Source organism: Cinclus cinclus, chromosome 8 (genome assembly GCF_963662255.1).
Source record: "Cinclus cinclus chromosome 8, bCinCin1.1, whole genome shotgun sequence".
NCBI classification, from domain to species: Eukaryota; Metazoa; Chordata; class Aves; order Passeriformes; family Cinclidae; genus Cinclus; species Cinclus cinclus.
The window spans coordinates 14,030,291-14,051,906 of NC_085053.1; the positions used below are offsets into that span (position 1 = coordinate 14,030,291).

Consider the following 21,616-nt stretch of genomic DNA (forward strand, 5'->3'; position numbering starts at 1 on the left):
GTATTTGGATGTCTTAAAGTACAAATTAGGACTTAGTAGGAAGCTCATAAGCAGGTCGGGCATTTATTTCTTGTACCTGCCAACCTGGGTTTTTATATGAGGCAGATTTTCAAAGATATTTATTCAAGCAGCAGTGTGAACTAAACAGATGCAAATTCTGTTTTCTCACTGTTCCTGTACAACTGCAGTGTGTTTCTAAGACTGTCTCACGGAACTTGATAGGAGGAAGAAATTATGCTAACCTCTCCCACACCACACCTTGCAATGCAAACAAGGGTAATTACAACTGCAGCTCTATCTGTTGATTCATAATCAGAAGCTGCACCAACAACAGCATGCAGGAAGTGAGGTTATCTGAGAGAACATGAAAAGTCAGTTCTGTTAAGAATTGAGACAGGAATGGTAGGACATGAGCTGGGAGATGGGACTTGTGTCCCTGTAGACATTTGAGTTAGGAACAGATGAAAGTAAGCCTTCCGATAGCGTTGCTGTCCCCTTTCTTCCAGTTATTCTACACTTTAACAAGCGTTCAGCTGGAAAGTTGGACACTACCTGGATTTGGAGGCATCTGCCCCCAGGGCTTTGTTAGAGGTGATGTGCCATATCTGCAGGACTTTCTGCTAAAACTAACTGGGAGTGGGCATTATGAAGATGTTGTTTACATAGACAAATTATTTATCAGTTGTCCCCTGTTTCCTGACGTTTTCTTACATTGAAAAGAACGAATAACTAGTTATGGCAAAAACTCTTAAGTATTAAATACAAAAAATATTTCAATTGAAGATTTAGGTTACTTGATTTTCTTTGGGTTTTTTCTTTCTAATTTTATTCCTGTTGTACTTTTCTACAACCGCGGAGTTGCCATTTTGTAGCAACAGGCACTCAGACTGTGCTTAGCTCGTGCCCTGTGTTATGGGGACGTGTCCGTGTCCCTGTGCCATCACTTGTTCTGCAGCAGTGCTTGGGGCTGGCTCTGGGCTGGATCTAATCAGATTTGTGCTCTTGACCCTTGTACAGTGCACCATGCCTTCTTTCATTTACAGCTGCCTTCCTGCCTGCAGTGTTTACTTCCCCTTAGTGCAGTGAAATGTAAAGCATGACATGTGTTTCAGTGATTTGAGTGCTTAAATGAATAGAGCAAAGTGGCAAGCCAACAAGTCCCTCATCTAATTTAGTCTGAAATTACTTCTTTTTCTCTAATATGAAATCACAAATAGTAATAATTCTGTGTGTGAAATCTAAACACTTCCATGACCACGACTGGTATTTGGTTCAAAATAACCTATTGTAGCTCTGAAGACTGTTTTGGTAACTTCAGGCTGTTTGTGAGTCTTCAAGCATTTATCTTTTCAAGGAGTGTGGTTGCTTTACCTGAGCCACAAAAAATGTTTTTTAAGATACTTTTTTTTTGTGATGAGAGAAAAAGAAACTGACCTCTACTAAGGAAATGATCCCTACTTTTTACTTGTTTGACCTGTACAATTAAAGCAGCCTAAGAAGATTCCTTGTGAGCAGGTTCACACTATCCTGTGTGAATACCTCAAACTCCTATGTATGCAGTGTACTCATGAGTGAGCTGCACACAGTTTAGGTGTGTCAAGAGAACACTGGGTAATTTAAACTAGACCATGAAAATATCCTAAATAACTTTAGAGGCTTTGTAATATCAGATGCGGTTAGCAGAGACTCCATAATTTCTCTTCCTAATGCGCAACTAGGAGCTCAGTACAGAATATATGTTCAAGTGTCCTTGAACTCATGTGGCCATAGACTCTATGAACTTAAAAATCCTTTCTTATTAAGCTTGGTTATCGAAGTTATCAAAAATAGTGTAGCTAGCCATCCACAGAAACAGATGAAGGGATTATCAGATAATTCAAGATTCTAGGAAGAATCATTGAAAACAAAGAAATAAAGCTGTGATAGTTGACCTTTGGTGATGGAGAGCTTTTAAAATGCATCATTAGATGACTTAGCAAAAGGATTGTACTTGATGTTTCTAAGGTACAATAAACAGGTTTGTTTCTCATGTGCAGAGACCAAAAAACCCAAAGTACCAGCAAAAAATTGATGGCCAGGAGAGTGATAATGTGACTAAGTCATCCTTTGTTTCTCTGAGTCAGTATTTTAAAATGTAAATCTTACCTATGTATGATATAATTGGAGCAGCCTGAAGGCTGTCCTCAGTCATGATAGCTATCAGTGCAGGACATACCATGAAACCCAGAGGTTTCTCACATACTCTTTGAGATTCCTTCCAGTAATATTAATTTTGGTACTGTTGTGTTGTAGTGTCTTGCAAAGATCGTCATCCATTCATTGAGCTATCTAGGCAGAAGTTGTACTGACCTTAATAAAAAGAAGAATCCCATTATTTTAATTTTTAAAACATTTAAAATTTACTATTTCAATAAAGTATCCTTTTCCTTATCAGTTGAACTGTTGATAAAAAGCATCAGCAGTTGCTGTATGAAACTGTACAGTATTAGTTTTTGAAGTTAATTTTTTCTCGCATTTTCTCAACATATGTAATTTTTGATTCTTTACTTCATTACAGACAGGAAATAAGGATCTGGCAGTTACCATTTGTGTTAGACCTGCCACTCCAATCCTCTTTTTTTTTTAAAAAAAAAAAGAAACAACTGGGGGGTTTTTATTCTTGATAATGGATGGGAACTTCTGTTTAAATTTCAGTGTAGGTTTACACATTGATAAGTCATGGTATTCCTCTCCTCTCCTTTTTTTTCTTTTTTTTTTTTTCCCCAACCCCATAAAGAGCTCCTATTTGGAACTTCTGATTCTTTTCAGAGCAGAAGTGGTACACCTTATTTTGCACTGCTAAATCAGTTGTTTCTGCTGCCAAAATAGCTAAGTCATCCTAACAACCCTTCTTGTCACCTGCTGTAGTTTGCACTGTTTGTCTTGGTAATTTCTGTTCATGGTATTGCAAGTGAAACCTTAGTGTGTGATATTAATACTGTCTTGTCAGCATTGTAAAGCAAAAATTTTCACTCATGCAGTCTTCAATTTCACTTCCCTTTTTATCATCCCTCCCTCCTCCCAGTTTTAAAATTGGATTAGGCTGTTATTATGAAAACTTTTGATTCATATTCTTTAAGAATACAGTCCATAATGAGATGTCCTGCCACAAGAAACAAGCATCACAGTTGAGGCTTTTGTATTTGAAGTTTTGGTAGGGAATCTTTTAATTTTCTCTTCTCTGACTCTCTGCTAAAGCAATCCTGTGCAGTTCCTCAAAGTCGAAAAATAACTCAAAGTAAATTAAAATGCACTGCAGCACAGTACAAAGAGAAAAGGAGGGTACTTTTACATTCCTGTTATATTATCTACTCATTCATTGTTTTTGTCATAAGTACTCTTCAGCAGGACTTCATCTTTAACGTCAGTATTTTCAGCTTCTCTTCTGGCCAATTTTATATCTTTTTTCTTGCCAGCTTTATTACTTTACAGTCCATTTAATGTTCTGTTCTTTCATTCCTACATTGTTTTCTTTTTCTCAGAAGAGTCTCTGGCATAACATCTCCTACACATGGCCAAGTAGTCTGTCTATCTTTGTGAACATTCTGGGTTTGGTGCTTAATGTGGTGATAGGTACCTTCAAAAACTTCAGTGGTCAGATAGGTAAGAGAACTTTGCATATCACATTGCCATTTCCTTGCTATCAAGACTGAGGCTTCCTCCTCTTTTCAGGTAGGCACTCCATCCCATTTTCCTTTAAAGGCATGGACATTTTGTCTTTTCTCAGTGCTGCTGCTTGGCTTGTGTACCAATTCCTGTTGCTGGATACAGGCACTGAGGGCACTTCCCATTGTTCAGTCAGTGTGGGAAGGAATCTGTTATTAGATGAGTTACCTTGCAAGTAATACCTGAGGACATCAATAAGTATTTAATATACGTCCTCTTAATTATGTAATATACTTGTTACTGATGAAAAAGACAAGTAATTATTCATTTTAACCACTCCTTGGGATTAATTTATTCCTAATCCAAGATCTGAAATGTCTGTGACTTCGTGTATTTTTGGTACCACCCAAGTAATAATGGATTGATATCTTCAAAGTTTTCTGGTTCTTACGTGTTCCAGGTTGTCTTGTACCCCTCAATCCAGTCCATTTGGTTTCCTTTCACCAAATCTGTCAGCTAGGCTGCTATGGAGGTGATGTCTTGTCTCTTACAGTTATCATAACTACCCAAGTTGTTTGCTTCTTTTTTGCCCTGTTCTTGAGAGAGCCTTGAGGTATGTCAGGCAGATGCTTTGCTGATGAGCAGTTTGCTGACTGGTCAGTAAGATATGGACTGTGCTGTCCAAGAGAATGGAATCACAGGCATAAATAAAACTGTTGTTGTTTATTTTGTTGTAGTGCTTACTTTTACTTTGCCAAATCAGACATGTTCATGAGGTCAGTTCTTTCTTTCTCAAGCAATTTGCAAAATCCCATGGGACTATTACCAAGATAAAGCTGTCCACTGAGTTTTAAATGCTGAAGGTACCTTGGTTGCCTGACAATGACACTGACAATGTTTACAGGCATGGCTTCTTGCTATTTTTTCCAAGGACTGTCTGCCAGAAACTTCCTAATTAAAAACAAACAGATTTATCATTTTCCTTAGTTACCAAAGCTCAGTTCTTACAGTTGTCAAACAGTAATCAGATGTTTTCCTTTTTATTTTTTTCTCTCTCTCTTTTATGCGTGTATAATTGATGCAGGCAGAGATGTTGCATGATTGAGCTGGAGCAACTGATTAAGCCTTTATCAGCACTAGGAGACAGATATTGTAACTTATCTAGAAGTGAAGTTTGGCTTGTGCTGATGCCTTAAATGCATCTCTGAGCCAGAGGATACCAAGATAGAGGGGCTAGGATTTCACTGGTGAGTGAATCAGATCACATGAGGATTCTGGCACTCTCTGTATGGCATGCTGGATGCCAGCGTGCCAGCGGTCACTGAATTGATGGTATCAGCTTCAGCTGTGGAAAATGTCCCAGACTGATATCTGAGTAGGGGGTGTAGCAGCACTGGTAGGCAGTGGTGACACTGAAGAGCTTGCTGAACCTCAGAACACTGCTCGTAGTGACTGTTTATCTTCAGTCTTGAGGAACCACAGACAGCAGAACTGAAAATGCCGAAGGATTATAATGTTTTTCAAATGCTGATTGCAGCACTTTGCTGCTTTTATCATCGTAAGTCTGTAATCAGATTCAAGGTAGGTACTCTTTTTCAGCTGCAGTGTGCTAGTCAGTAATGCTTTCCGTTTTTGTTTAGAAGTGTTTGTTTTTATACCATGGTTGGGTACAGAGTGTTTCTCTCTTAGCAAACACCTTTACAGTTCACTATTGACCTCAGAGAGAAGTTTAAACAAGTTGCAGTTTTATGAGCCTGAAGCTGGCTGCCTTTATGTTTAGGGATTAAGTACAAATGCCCTCGTTTGGGACTTGCTGAGGAGGATTTTAGTGAAGTTCCAAGTTTTCACAAGTTAACTGATCAGACCATTTGGTTCCCTAACTTTTTTCACCTATTTAAGAAAAACACAGGCAGTTGTGCTCAGGAGCACACATGTTTTTAAAATGCTTCAGATAATTTGATTTGTCCTTTTATTTTAGATATTTTTTTAATTGCAAGATACACAAAATCATATACTACTAGGAAGGTTTGGGTTGGAAGGGCTTTTTAAAGATCATCTAGTCCAACCTTTCTGCCATGGGTAGGGACATAATTTACTTTATGCAAAAATGCTTCGTATGCACTGTAAGTACAGGAAAAGCCTTCATAATCATTTTGAATCCCACTTACAGAAGTGTCGAAGTGATTTGTAATCATGTGGGGGCATCTAACTACTTTTGACAATCTGTGAGTTACACTTAAACTTTTAAATCTTTTTATTTAAGATCAGTGGGTGAATTGCTTGCACCTTAGAGAACTTGCAATGAGGAAGGATGTGCAGGTTGCTGTTTTCTGGCCATGGCTTTCAAACTTTGATGGAGGCTCTTAAAAGCTGGGAACAGCTGCTGCCTTCTCTCACCTTCAGTGATTTTGCCTTATAACTGTCCATTTCTGAAAGTAGGCTTCGGGTCTTGGTCTTTTGGGCACTCTGGAAAAGTGGTTCTGATCAGATTGACTACTTCTGACTAGGACAGATGTCAGCAATTATCATTACAATAAAGTGCTAGAGATGCTCTATTGTGCTGTGATTGATTTTTCATTCTTATTTTTAGGCTTAATTCTCCAGTTCTAGAACTTCTTAAATGATATTGGGGTTTATTGTTGCTGTCAGAACAGTTAGAAAACTTGTTCTTGACCACACATATGCCCTTTGTTTAACTTGGCATGAATTTCTAATACCTAAAATAACGGTGGTGTTGTCATGGCAACTTTCCATTTAGTCTAATCCATTATAGTCTCTAGAGAAACTGAAACATTAATAGTGTTTGCTGTATGGAGGGTAAAAAATAAAACCTTTTATGTAGAAACAAATTACAGTTGTGTTCTTTCAAAAATAATGTTCTATTTAAAGAGACTTGCAGCATTTAAAATAGATTTGAATGCATGTGTTCCAGTATGCAGATTTAGCAATAGTTAAATCTGATGAACTGCTATTCGAAGAAGTTTGGATGGTGGGAACTGGGGTGCATTTGCTGAAGAGAAAGTGGCTGTAGGTATAGAAACAGCTGTGGTCAAATCAAGTAAGGTCTGAACCTTGGGGCCCAATGGTATGGATTCTGTGAAAGGCTAAGGGGCCAAGGATGGTATGAACAATAAGATGGTATGAAATTAAGTCATCTGGTTTGAATTTTTTTATTTTTTTTTACTTTTTAAAATCAAGTAAAATCAGTTTGTGTAATTAGATTAAGTTAATTCTTGATTTTAATAGTAATTGCAATTGTAATGAAATAGCAAATTGATCCATAAATAAACATGCTGAAGTTTTCAACTACCTCTGAAAAATTCAGTGGTTTTTTTTATTTTTCTGCATTGAGATAAATTCATTATGTTATCCAATTTAATTGAAAGCACTATGTGGCCAAACTCAGAGATGCCTTGTGTCCCAACAAAGCACAGGAAGCAGTACAGCACAGCACTTGAGCACTTAGATTTCACAGCACTTAATTTTAGTGTGTAAAACTGAGGTCTCAACAGCAGATATTTGGTTTATTTTCCCATGCATTAATAGAAAATATAATGATCAGTGCAGAACATTTGAATTTGGATCAAATAATTCTTCAGTCATGATGTCTCAGTAGCTTTAATGATCCCATTTGGTTTTTATAGCTGTTTACTGCCAAGGTCAGCTTTGACATTGAAGGAAATAGAGAAACATCAAGGCGAAGGGGCTCCTGTTTGTGTTTAAAAAAGAAGAATACAGTAAAGAGGAAGTACTAAATTGTGAGTTGTGGTACTGGCAAGCCAAAATATTTTTCTTTAAATATATGCATTTTTTGGAAGAGGTTTTAAGACTTCAGTGATAAATGGTGACTTCAAAAATGTAGAGGTCTAATGAAATCAATGATCTTTGCCACAAGACAGTTTTTTAGTACTAGTCAGTATGGTTGTCATGATCAGAGGGAGAAGGGCCTTGAAGTTCAAGTAGTCTCATTCTTAGTTCTCTGCTATGATTCACCCTCAGCTGAAGCTGTGCAAAAGGGGAAAGCCACTCCAGTTATCAGGGCTGCCAAGTTTTATAACTTCCATCACGCTGATGTAGCACATCAGTAATGTACTAATGCTGTGAATGTGACGGGGGTAAGAAGCTTTTTATAAGCAGATACTTGCTGCAAGTGCCATCTCTTATCTTGGGAGAATTGCAAACACTTTTTATAGATAGTAGATCTTAATTAATATTTCTTTGGTGTGCGATGATCTAAATCTGTTCGCTAGCATCCTAAGGCTTCATATATCCAGTTTCAGCATGTCTGTGGAGGCAGTTGGATTTGATAACACGTGAGTTATATGTAATCACCACTCAGCATTATCAGTCTGCCTTTTCAAAGTTAGATTTGTTATTGTTGGAGAGGGGCAGATGTGAAAGACTGACTGCTCAAAATTATGTGAAATTTTGTATAGCTCCCTGAACTTTGATTTCCCATTGTCTTGTTACTGAGTTTGAATTTTGATTAGTCTTGTATTATAAAATTCTTTTCAATTTCCCATAGTGATTTTATAGTTATACTGCAGTAAAAGTTTGATTATCTTCTGTCATATATATGTAGAAAGCACAGGGTCCACTGGAGCACTAAGTGGCTTCTGTTTGATGGGAATGGGAATATCCTTCAGTAGGTATTTACACATTTAACTTCTTGGTAGAAACTATTATTTAGGTGTGTCTCAGATTAAAACAAAACCAAAAAAAACTCCTGCATAACTGCTAACTTAATTTACATTTGGAAATGCAAATCTCTAGGGTCACTGAGGGGGGAATTATGATTTGACTAACACTCAACTCAGGATTTTTCAGGATCTGTATTCCAGAAATGAAGCTCTCCTAGCTCTGAATGTGGTTACGTAGAAATGTAAGGATTTGTTGTAAGTGTGGTGATGTAGGGGAAAATGGTTGTTGGATCCACTAGAATTAAGTTTTCTCATTACCTTCACTTAACGTTAAACTGATCTTTGTACTAAAATACTTTTTTTAGTTCCCTCATTCTGAACAAGTATCTTGCTTAGTAGTTGTCATGGTTTGAGCCCAGCTGGCAGTTAGGCACCATGCAGCCACTCACCCACCCCCTCCCACTGGAATGTAGACGAGAATCAAAACTGAAACTTCTAGGTCAACAAAAGAACAGATTATTAATATAAATGAAGTAAAGTATAATAATACTAGTAAATAATAATGTAACAAAGTGGAAAAAAACACAAGTGATGTGCAATGCAGTTGTTCACCACCCACTGACTGATGTCACACCCTGTCCCTGAACTCCTATTAGCCCTGCTTCAAGGTAATTCCCCATTTTGTATAATGGGCATGATGTTCTGTGGTGTAGAATATCCCTTTGGCCAACTCAGGTCACCTGTCATGGCTGTGCTCCCTCCAAGCCTTTTGTGCACCTCCTCACTGGCACAGCATAAAAAGAAGCAAAAAACGTACTTAACTTAGGATAAACATGACTTAGCAGCAATCAAAACATCAGTGTGTTGTCAACATTGTTCTCATACTGAATCCAAAGCACTGCACCGTACCAGCTACTGAGAAGAAATTAACTCTATGACAGCCAAAACCAGAAGAAAATTGGCCACTTTTCTGTGAACACCTGGCAACTTTTGCTGATCATAGCAGCAGAGTGAGAATGTGTACATGATGGAGTTTATTTGATTTTAAAGAGCCATTGCAGGGAAAGTTTTCATGATAATTGTTTTATCTTTTCATCAGTAACCTCAAAAGTTGTCACAAGTTATCAAAAGAAGCATGTGGGAATCTTGTGGCTTCAAAATTGCCATTCTCCTGTATTAATTCATCTCTCTGAGTAAATCACCCATTCTGTACCTCCTCTTACTTAACACAGCACTTAACATACCTCTTATAGCACTTGCTATAGGCTTGTGTGAACTTCATGCCCTCTGGAATGTTAGAGAAAGCTTCCTCTAAAGAAGGTTCCACCAGCTATGGTTTAATTTCCAAGTTAATCAGAAAATAGGTTCCTGTGTTTAGAAACTCCCTCTCTCCAGTCAGTTCTTTAAAAAAAAAAAAAAAAAAAAAGACCTATTCATAATTCCATAATTCACTGTCTGTGGTTTTGTTTTGTAAGGCCTTGGCCAATGATGCTGCTTTTCTGTACAGGAGAAAATAAGACTGACAAGAATATTTTTGAACCATATTGGAGTGTTTGTTCCTACATGTAAATGCTCAGTGCAACAGTGTTATGTTTGGTGACCAGTTAGTAGAGTTGTAAGTGAAATGATATACACTGTACTCATTAAAACATCAATTCATGTAATTGTATATTTTTAAATGCTTGTATTCACAGTGCCAGATAGGCAGTCTGATTAGGATCACAAGGGCACAGGATTTAAGACTGAAAGGATCAGACAGTGAATTATATATTGATCCAGAATTGGAACTTTGACAATAAAATGTTCATTTTCTGTATGAACAAGTTGACTGCTCTCTAGTGGCTTGGAATTAGAGGAATTTCATTATTTTCACATTTCCAGATGTTTTTTGTGTCCAGTGTTTGTGTTTTCTCCCTTCTTTCTTGTTTCATATCTTTGTCTTCCCTCTTGGTATTTCCTGTTCTTGCCCCAGTGTCCCCTTTCATATTTGCTATCAATTGGTCTTTCTGTTAAATTATCCACTTGGCTGAAAGCTATACAAATCTCACAAATTTAAGCTTTTCATTAATCACAATGTTTCTCCCATCACCTCATTTCTTTGGAGGCTCTGTAGGACCTAGTGATTTTACCCAGTCAGAAAGTCACAGTTTAGCATTCATGGTGTCCATTCATTCATAGCAGGCCTCCAGTGCTGGAGAAAAGATGGATTTGTGAGAAATCTGAAATAGGTGTGGTTTAGATGGATTCAGTACATTTATTAAAACTTTAAATGAAGTACTAAAATTTTGGGAAAGGTATGGACTTGACTTTCTTCCTCAGTCAGTTCGCACTTCAGTTTTCACAAAGCTGTTCTCATTTATCCCTAATAACCATCTCTTCTCTTTTTCCTTTTTTCCTGCAGCCTTCAAGGCAACAGGAAGTCAGGCGGTTCCAAGGCTGCCTGTTGGGCTCATTTAATTGTCACCTGGCAGAGCTGTGCAAAGCACCAGAAAGTAATTGAGATTGGATGGAAATGTGGCCCCCTTTAGTCTTGCGCACGTAACAGTCCTTGGCTGTGCTTTGTGTAAATAATACTATGCCAGAAGGATACAAAGAGCAATGATGTGAATTTTGCCTTTATTTGAACTGAATGAGGAGATCTAACATGACAGATTTTGGATCACTTCCAAACAGTGTCTAAAATTAAAAGCTTTTCCCTCATAATTCAAATTGGTGTAGGGGGAAAAAAAAAACCACAACCAAAAAAACCCCCAAAATAATAAACCAAACACACCATCACCTTAGAGATTAATTCCTCAGAGAGAAATTAATTAATGACTATGCAGAAATAACTGTGGGACTTCTTTTGTTTACTACCAACCTCATACAGTAGATTATTCAGCACAATCTAATGTGATAAATTTCATTAGGATGATTGACACAAGATCTTGATTTGAAGAGTGCCAAACACTCACGTGAAAGTAACCCCATAGATGCATAAGCAGCAGATTATTGTGAGCAATTCCCATTAAAACACATTCACAAATTTTGGAGGCACAGCATATTGTGGCAAGTAAGTCAAGTGCTCTCAAAATTTGCCCTAAATGAGATCATAGTTTGATATTTTATTTTCTTAAACTTTGATTGTTTTCCAGGTTTTGGTATGCTAGATGAACATTTATCTGGGAAAAAAAAAATAAGTAAAAATACGATGTAACATTAAGGATAGCTTGTTACATCTGTAAGCACAGTTTCCTACTAGATTAAGGGCCCTGAAGTAGAAATCCTTTGTGAAATAGAATAAACTGCCAAGGAGTTTCTTAGTTTATAACTGTTGACTGAATTTTTTTCCCCTCCTTCTGAAGTCTTGGCTCTCTAGATTTTCCATCGTGTATGTAAGTAGGATTGAGGGCTTTTGCCAGAGGGTGATAATATTGTATTGCCAGGTAGTTGTATATTTTTATTTTAAGGACCTGTTCACAAAAACTCTGTGTGGCAGGAATATCTTCAAATAGCACCAGGACTGGAAACAATGCAACTAAAATGTGAACAAACAGTTCTGGAAAGCACACACAAGCAGTTCTTTGTAGGCCAGGAAAAGCATCTGTGCTTGAAAGCAGTGACTGCTGACTTGATTACCTTTTTTATTTCAGGAATATCTGACTGGATAGTTACTATTAAAGATATCAAAAGTTTTTAAACTGGAAGCTTCCCTGTGTTGCTTCAACCATGTTTTGTTGCAGAATACATGGAAGTCTTCCATTTTCCCCTAGATTAATTTTAAATTTCTTTTTATCATCCACTTCACTATCTAGCTGTAAATATAAATTTAGCTTGTTTTCTGTTGAATAGGAGACAACAAAATGTCTTAGGCAAAGAAGTAAAACAAGGAGATACTACTAAATGAAATTTTATCACTATGAAGTTAGTGCAAAATCACAGCCTACCATTGCTGCCCATTAACATTTGGGTGCTGTTGGGAAATGAGGCTGAAGCATCTGCATCATGCTGTGTGGAATAAGTCCCTTTCTTTTGAAAGAAAGTCCACTAGCATAGCTAATAATTAATTGTTGTAAGCCTACCCTCTTCTGTCTTTACAGGCTCACATGCTTGTGCAGGCTGTGCCTGGAGTGATTTTTGAGCCTTGCATGATGTGAAGTTCAGTGTATACAGACATTCTTGCAGAGCAGAGACCTTGGGTGTAGTGTTCAGCATAGAAAGGAATTGACTGGTGAGATTTTAGATCAGTCACTGTTCTCCTTTAGAGGCTTTATAAGAAATCGGTCTCAGTGAACAAAAAACTGTCTAGGAAGACATGCTATTACTAAACTTGTTTAGCTAGGCAGTTTTTCCCTTGTGTATCCTGGGATTTATGCTAGCCACTGGAGTTCTTTGACTAAGTTCTGAATTGCATAAAAGATATTTAAGCATGTTTGCTTCATCTCAGGAGATGTCCAACCTCTCTGGCAATCAGAGTATATTCTATGTAGTAGACCGTGGTGGAGAGGATTTTTAGCAAACCAGTAATTATGAATCTTAGCAAGTTAATTGGCTTGGCTTCCCTGAATATTTTTCTTGCTGTGTTGTTAGATGTAGTTCAAGTTCAGTATGTGTCTCATTAACTTCATTTGAGTAATGAAAAATCCATTCAACCACCAGAAGAAATTCTAGGTTTCTGTGCTGTGTTGGTAATTAATATGTATCTCTAAGTGGATCATCCTGGTATTTTCAAGATAATACAGGGATGAAACCAGTCTATTTCATCCTATATAGGTCTTGGGTAGAGACTTATAGTTCTTCTTGCTGGCTAGAACTATAACTCTCCTAAGCAAATTCAGTTATTGCCTTTGCATCCTATAGTTTGTTCTATTTTCAGCAGCTCTGCCTACCACTGAGATACAGTGAGATGCTTTTGGAGAGATGGTAACAATTTCTATAGTAGCTTTGTGTTCTTTAAGATGTCTATTCAGTAAAAAGCATCTTTCGAAACCTTAAATACGATTCACATTGGATTAGTAGTTCCTCTCAGAAGATCAGCAAAACACACAGCTATAGTCATAGGTCTTGTTACACTATGGCAGCTGGATGTCTTTGTTTACCCTGGAGAGAGTATTTTAAAAGTTCTTCAGCCACTTTCTTGTGCAGTCAGGGGAAAAGGGGCTTTTGAAAAACCTCAGCTTAATTTGTGTGCTCTTCAGTCTACCTTCAGCTTGTGTAGATGCTATTATACTTGCTATCATTCTCAAAGATGTGGCAGTGAAAGGGCTGTTTTAGAATCATTGCCAGTCAGCTTTAAATGGGTTCCCAGCCATTTGAGTTGGGAAATACAAGTGGTAGGTGTGTGCCAGAGCTCCTTCACCTGTGTTGGTCTGATTCATCACAAGGGTTTGCAGTAGAGGGGGCTTTTTTGGCCTTCCCTGACTATGTTTTGACAGTTCAATATGCTTTTGGACTTCACTCCTCACCAAACCTCTTCTGACTCCTTGTACATCCAGTAACTTCACCTTTCAGAGAAGGTCATCTTTTTTGTGTCATGGCTTCTTTCTGCACAGTCTTCTCATAAAGCTTGGAAGGAGTTGATGCAAAGCCTTAATGTACAGAAACACAAATAATTTGTTCCTTGATGGAAATGCTTGTCCATTTTGAATCAGATTTGTATGGATAAATAACATGCTATTCTGGTTTACAGAAGGGAAACTAAGGTGAAAAGTGATTCTTTACCAGGTTGTTTTATCTTCTGCCTTTCTATGTTAGCTACTAGTGTTTGTCTAAGAGAAGCCTTAGTTTTCTCTGAGAAAAGCAGAGAGAAGGGGAGAATTTCTCTCAGAATTTCTCTGGGCTCCCAGCATGTTTCAATTATCTTGGCTGTAGGATGCCTTCTCTGGCGTTATTCCACCAAAAATCTGCTGTCTGGTAATCTGCTGTAATTCAGACTGCTTCAAATTGCAGGGAGGATCATTGAAAGCAGTGTTAAATGTGTGCCACCTGCTCTCATGGTTAGATGCTGTGAGTATTCACTGTGTAAAAGAAAAAAGCTGTAGAGGGCAGTGTTCATGGGAAGAGCAGGAATTGGTGGGCAAGCCTTCCCAGTTCTTTTTAAGGTAATGCATGTGTTCCTTACTTGCATCAGTTAAAGGAATCCGTGAGCTTTGGCTCATATCCAGACCTAAGAAAAAGATCCATAATGCATGGGAGCAAAATACTGCATTTTGCTGGAGGCCCTCTGTCTCTCCTTATCCCTCTCCTTTTTTTCTTTAAATGGTCTTTCTCTGAAGAGAGGGTATGTACTCTGATTATTTGATCAGTGTAGAACATGTTCTCAGGCTTTTGAAACTTTTCAGCACAACAAAGATGGGCTGGAGTCCCAGCCCTTGGAGAATGAAAGGAAGTCCAAAGTACTTCCCTCCAAGAGTGCTTATGAAAGAGAACGTGGCTACTCCAGAGAAGATCCTGCACCTCACTGTTAGCAACACTGCATCCATAAGGACTAGTGAGCCACAGTGGGCCAGCATGAAAGCTATGCTTCAAGAAGAGATGAGGACAAAAGTTTTCCAGAAAATCATATAATAGTTGTATAGTGGTGATGGAGGTATCTTCAAACAAAACTCATGCCTTTTGTGCTAAGGGACAACAAGAGTTTTGGCCCTTTAGGAGGGGAACATCTTGGATGTGCAGATTTAATGACCGTTAGGAGTAAACCCTTTAAGAGTGAAATTTTGCTTTGGCAAATTGGTTCTTTGGCAACAGAAATATTGAACAACTAAGTGTGTCCAGCTTAGCCTGTCTTGATGCATTTGGGATGTTCTTAACTAGATGGGTTCAAAGGGGGCTGCTGGGAAAGAATGTAAATTGAAAATGAAGGTTTAAACAGGAGGAAGAGTATTGGAGCAGGGTATTTGGGTCCGGCTCCATTTTTTTGTTTGTTTGTTTTATATAGTTACAATTCTTATTGAAGGAGGAAGTAAGAGAAGTGATTTTATAGGTGTGTCATTATTAGTTTGGTGTACAGGCAGAACGCTTTGCTCTGTTCCGTGCAGTGTAGAACAATCACATGTTATCTCACAGAATTCTGGGGTTTGCAAACACAATCTAGAGAGCAAAGCCAGGCCAGCTTGCTGAAAGCAGCACCTGCATTCCAGTGCAGGTCATATGATGGAAGTTATAACCCAGGTAAAATGTTAATCACTAAACTTGGCACAGTTGAAGCTTTTAATCTTTTATTGCAGTTTTCTAGGGAGAGGCAGGTTATGGACAACAGCCCGGAAAAGCTGAAGAAGGAGTTAGAGGAGGAGCTGCAGCTGAGTAGTGAAGACTTGCGTAGCCATGCCTGGTACCACGGACGTATTCCTCGGCAGGTACGTGCTCTTTGCATGGCCATGTGTGCTCCGAGCTTTTACAGACAAGCAGAACTTCACTGATGTGCTGGACACATCTCTGATACCTGAATTAGTTTAGTAGAAACATAATGCCTATTTGTATGAAAGCTATGGTATTTATCACAGCTTGGCATAAAATGAGGCTGAGGAAGGATTCAGGGCAGACCCTGGTGGAAAATAGACACATTTCAGAATTTTTTTGTGCACTGAATAAATCTGGAAATGGAATTTAAGCTTTGTATAAGAATGCTATGATCACATACTGTTTAGAGAACACTGACATTAATTTGGTTTATTCCGATGAAATGTATGCTTAATGAAAGTTAAAACGTTTATTTTCTTTCTTGTGCTTGGAACTCGGGGGAAGGGGGGGGTGGAAGCCGCAGCAAAATCAATTCAGTCAGTTGCATTTTGACGCTTACGAAGGCAGGTACAAACACGGTAGGGCTGAGGCTGGGCCGGAGCTCCCCCTGCGGGCCTCGCTCAGCCCCGCACGGCTCAGCCCCGCACGGCTCAGCCCCGCACGGCTCAGCCCCGCACGGCTCAGCCCCGCACGGCTCAGCCCCGCACGGCTCAGCCCCGCACGGCTCAGCCCCGCACGGCTCAGCCCCGCGCGGCTCCCGGCGTCCTTTTTTGTCTATCACATGGAAGGACTAACTCCAAACGCAAAAACAACGCGTCTCTGACTCTTCCTAGGCAGGAGTATTTACATGTAGTGTTCACGAAGAATTTAAAAAAATTGAAGCCTCATGTAAGGTAACAATGAAAGGGCAGAATCAAGGATTTTGTATTAATGGCTTCTAAACTTCAGTGTGATTCTATATTCAAATGTTTTAAACTTAAAATCCTGGATCACTGCTTTCCCTTCATGCCTTATTTTCTGTTAGCAAATTAGAAGAAATACACATGCAAAAGTGGGTCAACTTCTGGCCGCTGGCTCCTTCCAAGAAGCCCTTTCAGATCTCTGTTGTGGGATGAGCTTTTAATTAAGAATTGGAGACATATTTCTTCTACCACACTTCATGCTTTGCTTTATATTTGTGGCTTTGTGTATCCTCCCAGAGTAGCCAAATTAATTCCTTTGTTTAAGAATATTTTGTTGTAATGTATTGTTTTCTGATCCTGAAAGTAATTTTTTGTGTAATTCTTTTTCCTCAAAGGTGGCAGAAGACCTAGTTCAGAGAGATGGAGATTTTCTGATTAGGAGTTCTCTCTCCAGTCCTGGGAACTTTGTTCTTACTTGTCAGTGGAAAGATACCCCTCAGCATTTTAAAATCAACAAAACAGTTCTAAGACTCAATGAAGCCTACTGTCGTGTTCAGTATCAGTTTGAACTGGAAAGTTTTGACACTGTCCCTGGCTTAGTTAGATACTATGTTGGGAATCGCACACCGATATCAAAGCAGAGTGGAGCAATTATTTTTCAGCCTATCAACAGGACTGTGCCTCTCAGGTGTCTAGAAGAAAAATATGGTGTAACTCCAGTCCAACAAAAAGAGCCAAGCACCCCTGAAGGAAAAACAGAAACTGCAAAGAGGCTGAGTCCTGGTATATTCAACATGCAATCCCCGGAGCAGAGCATACCCAGAGGAAATCTTTTGAGGTACCTTAATTTTGCTGTCCTTATGGAAGGAAATGGATTAAGTGTATCAGCTCCTGGTAGAGATGATGTGAGATTTCACTCTGATTTGAGATGGAAGACTAGGCATGAGGTTTTGCTGATTTTAGCAAAGGATCAGCTAATCCACAAAGTGAGAGCAAATGTGGGCTCTGGAAGCACAACAGCACTGCAGTAACTTGGCAAATCTTGACCATGGAAAACAAAGGATTAAAATAACATCTTGATGCTGTTCCAGAGAAGTCTGTTTTTTCCATAGTTGACTCCTGAAATAAAAACTCCAAGTGTGGGATAATGGATCCTAATTTCAGTGTCCAAATCAAATGTTCCATTAGAAAGGAAATACCTTCACAAATGCTGCAGGGTGACATACAGTATAGCCCATTTCACTGCCACTACAACAGCAGTTTAGGAATTAATTAAGTACCTTTTATTATAATAAGCTGCCCAAGTGGAAAGCTATTGATCCTTGTACTGTTCATGTTATATTCTGGCAGTTAGATATGTATTTTAAGTGCTGCATATATTGACATGTTTTTGTTTATCCTAGAAACAAAGAAAAAAGTGGTAGCCAGCCAGCTAGTTTGGATCATGTTGTGGAGAAAAGATTCCCTTTAAAGGCTCATCAGTCAGAGAGCTATCTGCTAATAGGTATGTTTTATAATTAGAAGTATCATGCTTAGAATTGGTATGTGTCCAGGTGGTCTGTTGCTCTTCAGACCAAAGTGAGACTGCTGAATGTTGTGTGTACTGTAAATACATTATATTTAATGGCCACTGTAAGCTGCGTTAACACACTGATTCTCTTCAAGTCACTGGAACAGAATCTTTTTTCACAATGCACCAGCCAGTTGAGAACCTTAGCACACAACTCAGCAGGCTTCCACACCTGTGGCTGGCATTAATACCTTTTTTGATGGTATTACCTTTCCTCACTTGTGCTTGACAAGAACTGACTTGTTTCACTCATGTCTTTCTGACAAAACATAATTAAGTAGAAGTGGTGTTTCATGGAAATTCTGGTAACCACTTTTTCTCAGGGTAAACTATGCAGATGAGGTAATGTTCCTCACTAGGAGAAAAACACTACCATGGCTTTTGTACTCAGTTCTGTTCTTCCGTCTCACTCAATCTCTCTACCCTCCATCCCTTTTGCTTTTCACTGCTTTTGCTGCTGTCTGGTTCCATGGCCACTATCATCCTAAGCAAGGGATCCAGGGTGTGACAACACTTGGATCAGTTGCTGATTGGGGCATTTTATTTCTCAGATTCTTCAAAGGTTTAAGCAATTGTTTCCCTACTAACACAGTTGTGTATAGCTTGCAGTAATGCATCTCTTCCCATGTGGACAAACTAGTATTGACTTCCCAGGCTGCTCATTTTGAATATGGTACTGTTAAAATTCTTCTTGCTTATTGTAGGAAGAGTTCTCGTGACAAAGAGAACATTAGGTATTTGTACAGTGAGACTTTTTATAGAAAGTGTGCTCCTGTGTTTTAACAGCAGGAGGGACAGACGTTTATAAGGCAAGTTTCTGTCCCACTGTAGTTGAATTGATTATTCCAATCCATGGCTGCAGATACTTTTATTTTTGTACTACAACAGCCTGAAGAGTTCTACTGTGAATTTTGTCATAAGACCCTTTGAGCAGATCCTGTTATCATACTGCTTAAGGGTGGTGACAGCCTGTGATTTGGAGTTTTTATTTTGTATCTGTAATCAAGAAGTAACACCCAACGATGCAACTGGCCACTTTGCTGTCGATACCAGCAAATGCACTGAGAATTGCAGTCTGGGAATGTCTGACACAGGACTCAGTCCCATATCTGATGCCAAGGTTTGCATATGCAGCAGGTACAGGATGAGGCATAAATACACAGAAGTATATGCTCTTCAAACTAGCCCTGTTTCACAAAAAGATCAGCATTTCTGAAGTTCATTCCTTCCATACCTTAGTTCAGGTTCAGGCTTGGCTTCAGGGAGTTTTGCTTTCATCTCAAACTTGTCGTTCTCAGAAATGACTCATCTTCTATGTGATGCAGCTGGAAGTTGCTGTTTTTATAGCATAGATCAGATTACAAAGAAACGTCCTATTCCAAGCCACGGAGGCCATCCAGCTCTGACAGGATAGCCAATGTATGCAGCAGAGACTGGAAGTATTGTCAGCATTACCACAGAGTAATACTATGGTGCAGCTGTTCTGTGTATTGGGGATTTCGGGAGGATCAGCAAGTGAGTGGAACTTACTGGCTAGGCCATTCCTGAAAATATACAATTTTGCCAGCAAATAACTGACGTCATCTAACAATATTATCCTAGGAAATAGCATTAGGTGATGAACCCTGGCACAGGCACCAGGAATTTTATGTGTTTTGGCCTTCTAAAACACTGTTTTCCCCTGCAGGTTCAAGACATCCATCTCGATTACCTGAAGCAAGTACAAACTCCTGTCCAAGCTCACCTGCATTTAGAACAGGCAGTGAACCATCTCTAAGCCCCACAGTTGTTCAGAAAGTCATCTTAGAGTCACAGCTAGGGGAAGCTCTTAGCGGATCAGACAGTCAGCTCTGTTCAAAGCCTCCACCTAAACCCTGCAAAGCACCCGTGATGAAACCCCCAGATTCTCCTTTGGCTTCCCACAGCTCTGAAGGACACTATTGTGAACTGAACCCTGCCAGACATCCTACAGCAGCAAAACAACACTTGTGTCAGAAAAACAGCTATGTGGGACATCTCACACAAAAGGAGAGGGCAACATTCAGGAACTCTGAAACAAGCTATTTGATCCTTGATGATGATCCTACAATGAGCCCTGCAGATCCTTTAGAAGCTCCAACTCAGATGGCTGAAGAAAACAGCATCTTTTCTACACCTGTTTATGAGACAGTGTCTACTTTTAAACCGAATGATTTTGAATCCAAACTACTTCCTCCTGAAAACAAGCCACTGGAAACATCCATGTTAAGAAGAGTTAAGGAGCTTTTCACCAACAATAACCCAAAGATGATTGCACAGCATATCCTTAGAATGGACTGCAAGGTAAAAAAAAGATCGTGTGTTTTGTTTTATATTGTGCCAGTTTAGACTTTTTGAAGAACTGATTGGAAAAGAATAATGGGTCGATTTGCAGCTAATACAATGTTTGTATTGTTTGCAGGAATTTTTAGATTGTTTTCTATTTGAAGAATAAGAATGTTCACGAACTCTTTGGACTAAAGGTCTCTCATAATGCTTGACTTTAGACTCAAATTCTCAAATATCCCTATGTCTTTTAAATCTCCTATCAGTTGCTGCATACCCGTGATTCAGCCTTTCTCCTGTATCTGAGGAAGAGCTCTCTGTGCTGTAAAGCACTGTGAGGAGAACTGTTCATGACAGGAAATAGTTCGTTAGGGCAAAGAGCAGGCAGGCATTACCTGGCTGCCACATGGCCATTATATACAACGATCAGTGGAACAAAAACATTTATAAACTTCTAAAACCAGCTGCTCTTCTAATGTTTGTGTTCCTCTCTTACAGTAGCTGGATAGGTTGTGTGGGAAAATTGCTATCAGGTCTTGTGCTCTTCTCTCCTGTGAGAGAACTGTGCTAGTGGAATTGCTTAGAAAGATGTAAAAGAACACAACTGTTTTTCACATGGTAGACTTTGGTCAGCTGCCAGGGCTTGGAGATCAGCTAATGGATCAGAAAGACAGGAGAATCATCTCCTAATGCGATGATGATTTTGTGCAATAAAAGAAATGCAACTGCAGTTAAATCTGCATTACTTTGCTGGTGTGACTGAGTGCTGTACCTGCTGCAGAGCAGCTACAGGAGCCAAATGGCATGGTGGGTATCTGACCCCCCCCAAGCATTGTTGGGCTTTGGTAGTTTTAGTCTTTTTAAGAAGAATTTGGGAAGCGAAACATGTGGCTCCGCACTGGGTAACTCCACTGCAGGCAGGAAGGGCAGTGGGAGTGGAGCTGCTCCAGAAGAGGCACATCAGTAGTGCTCTGCTGGTGCTGCTGCCCTGACAGACACCGAAGGGCTGAGGAGGGGGCAGGTCCCTGGAGCAGCCGAGTGTGTGAGTCCTGCCAGCTGCTGGGGGCCTGCCAACAGCAAACACAGCTTTCTCTTTCCTCAGTAACAATGCTGGCTGCTGCTAAGTGAGGCTTCATGCAGACAAGGTGACTCAGGAAAACTCAGCTCCACAACTGCTCACTCTTCTCAGAAGTGGTAGATTGAGGTTTCTTTACTGTGGTTCCAAGAGTATTAACAGCATTCTCTAACATTTTAGTTCCAAAATCCACTTTTTTCTTCCTTCCTTCATCTTAATTACTAAATTATCTGTAATATATTGTTAAACAGTTTGTTGCTTG

General features: G+C 39.3%; 1 protein-coding gene across 1 annotated transcript in view; it reads left to right on the forward strand.

The window, feature by feature from the left end:
- Nucleotides 1-21,616, forward strand: part of BCAR3 (BCAR3 adaptor protein, NSP family member) — a 67,975-nt gene that overhangs the window by 41,583 nt on the left and 4,776 nt on the right. Inside the window, exons 5-8 of the mRNA XM_062497272.1 lie at nt 15,491-15,619; nt 16,801-17,243; nt 17,809-17,909; nt 19,663-20,297. Of these exons, the coding sequence (XP_062353256.1) occupies nt 15,491-15,619; nt 16,801-17,243; nt 17,809-17,909; nt 19,663-20,297 (1,308 nt within the window). The remainder of the gene's footprint in view (nt 1-15,490; nt 15,620-16,800; nt 17,244-17,808; nt 17,910-19,662; nt 20,298-21,616) is intronic.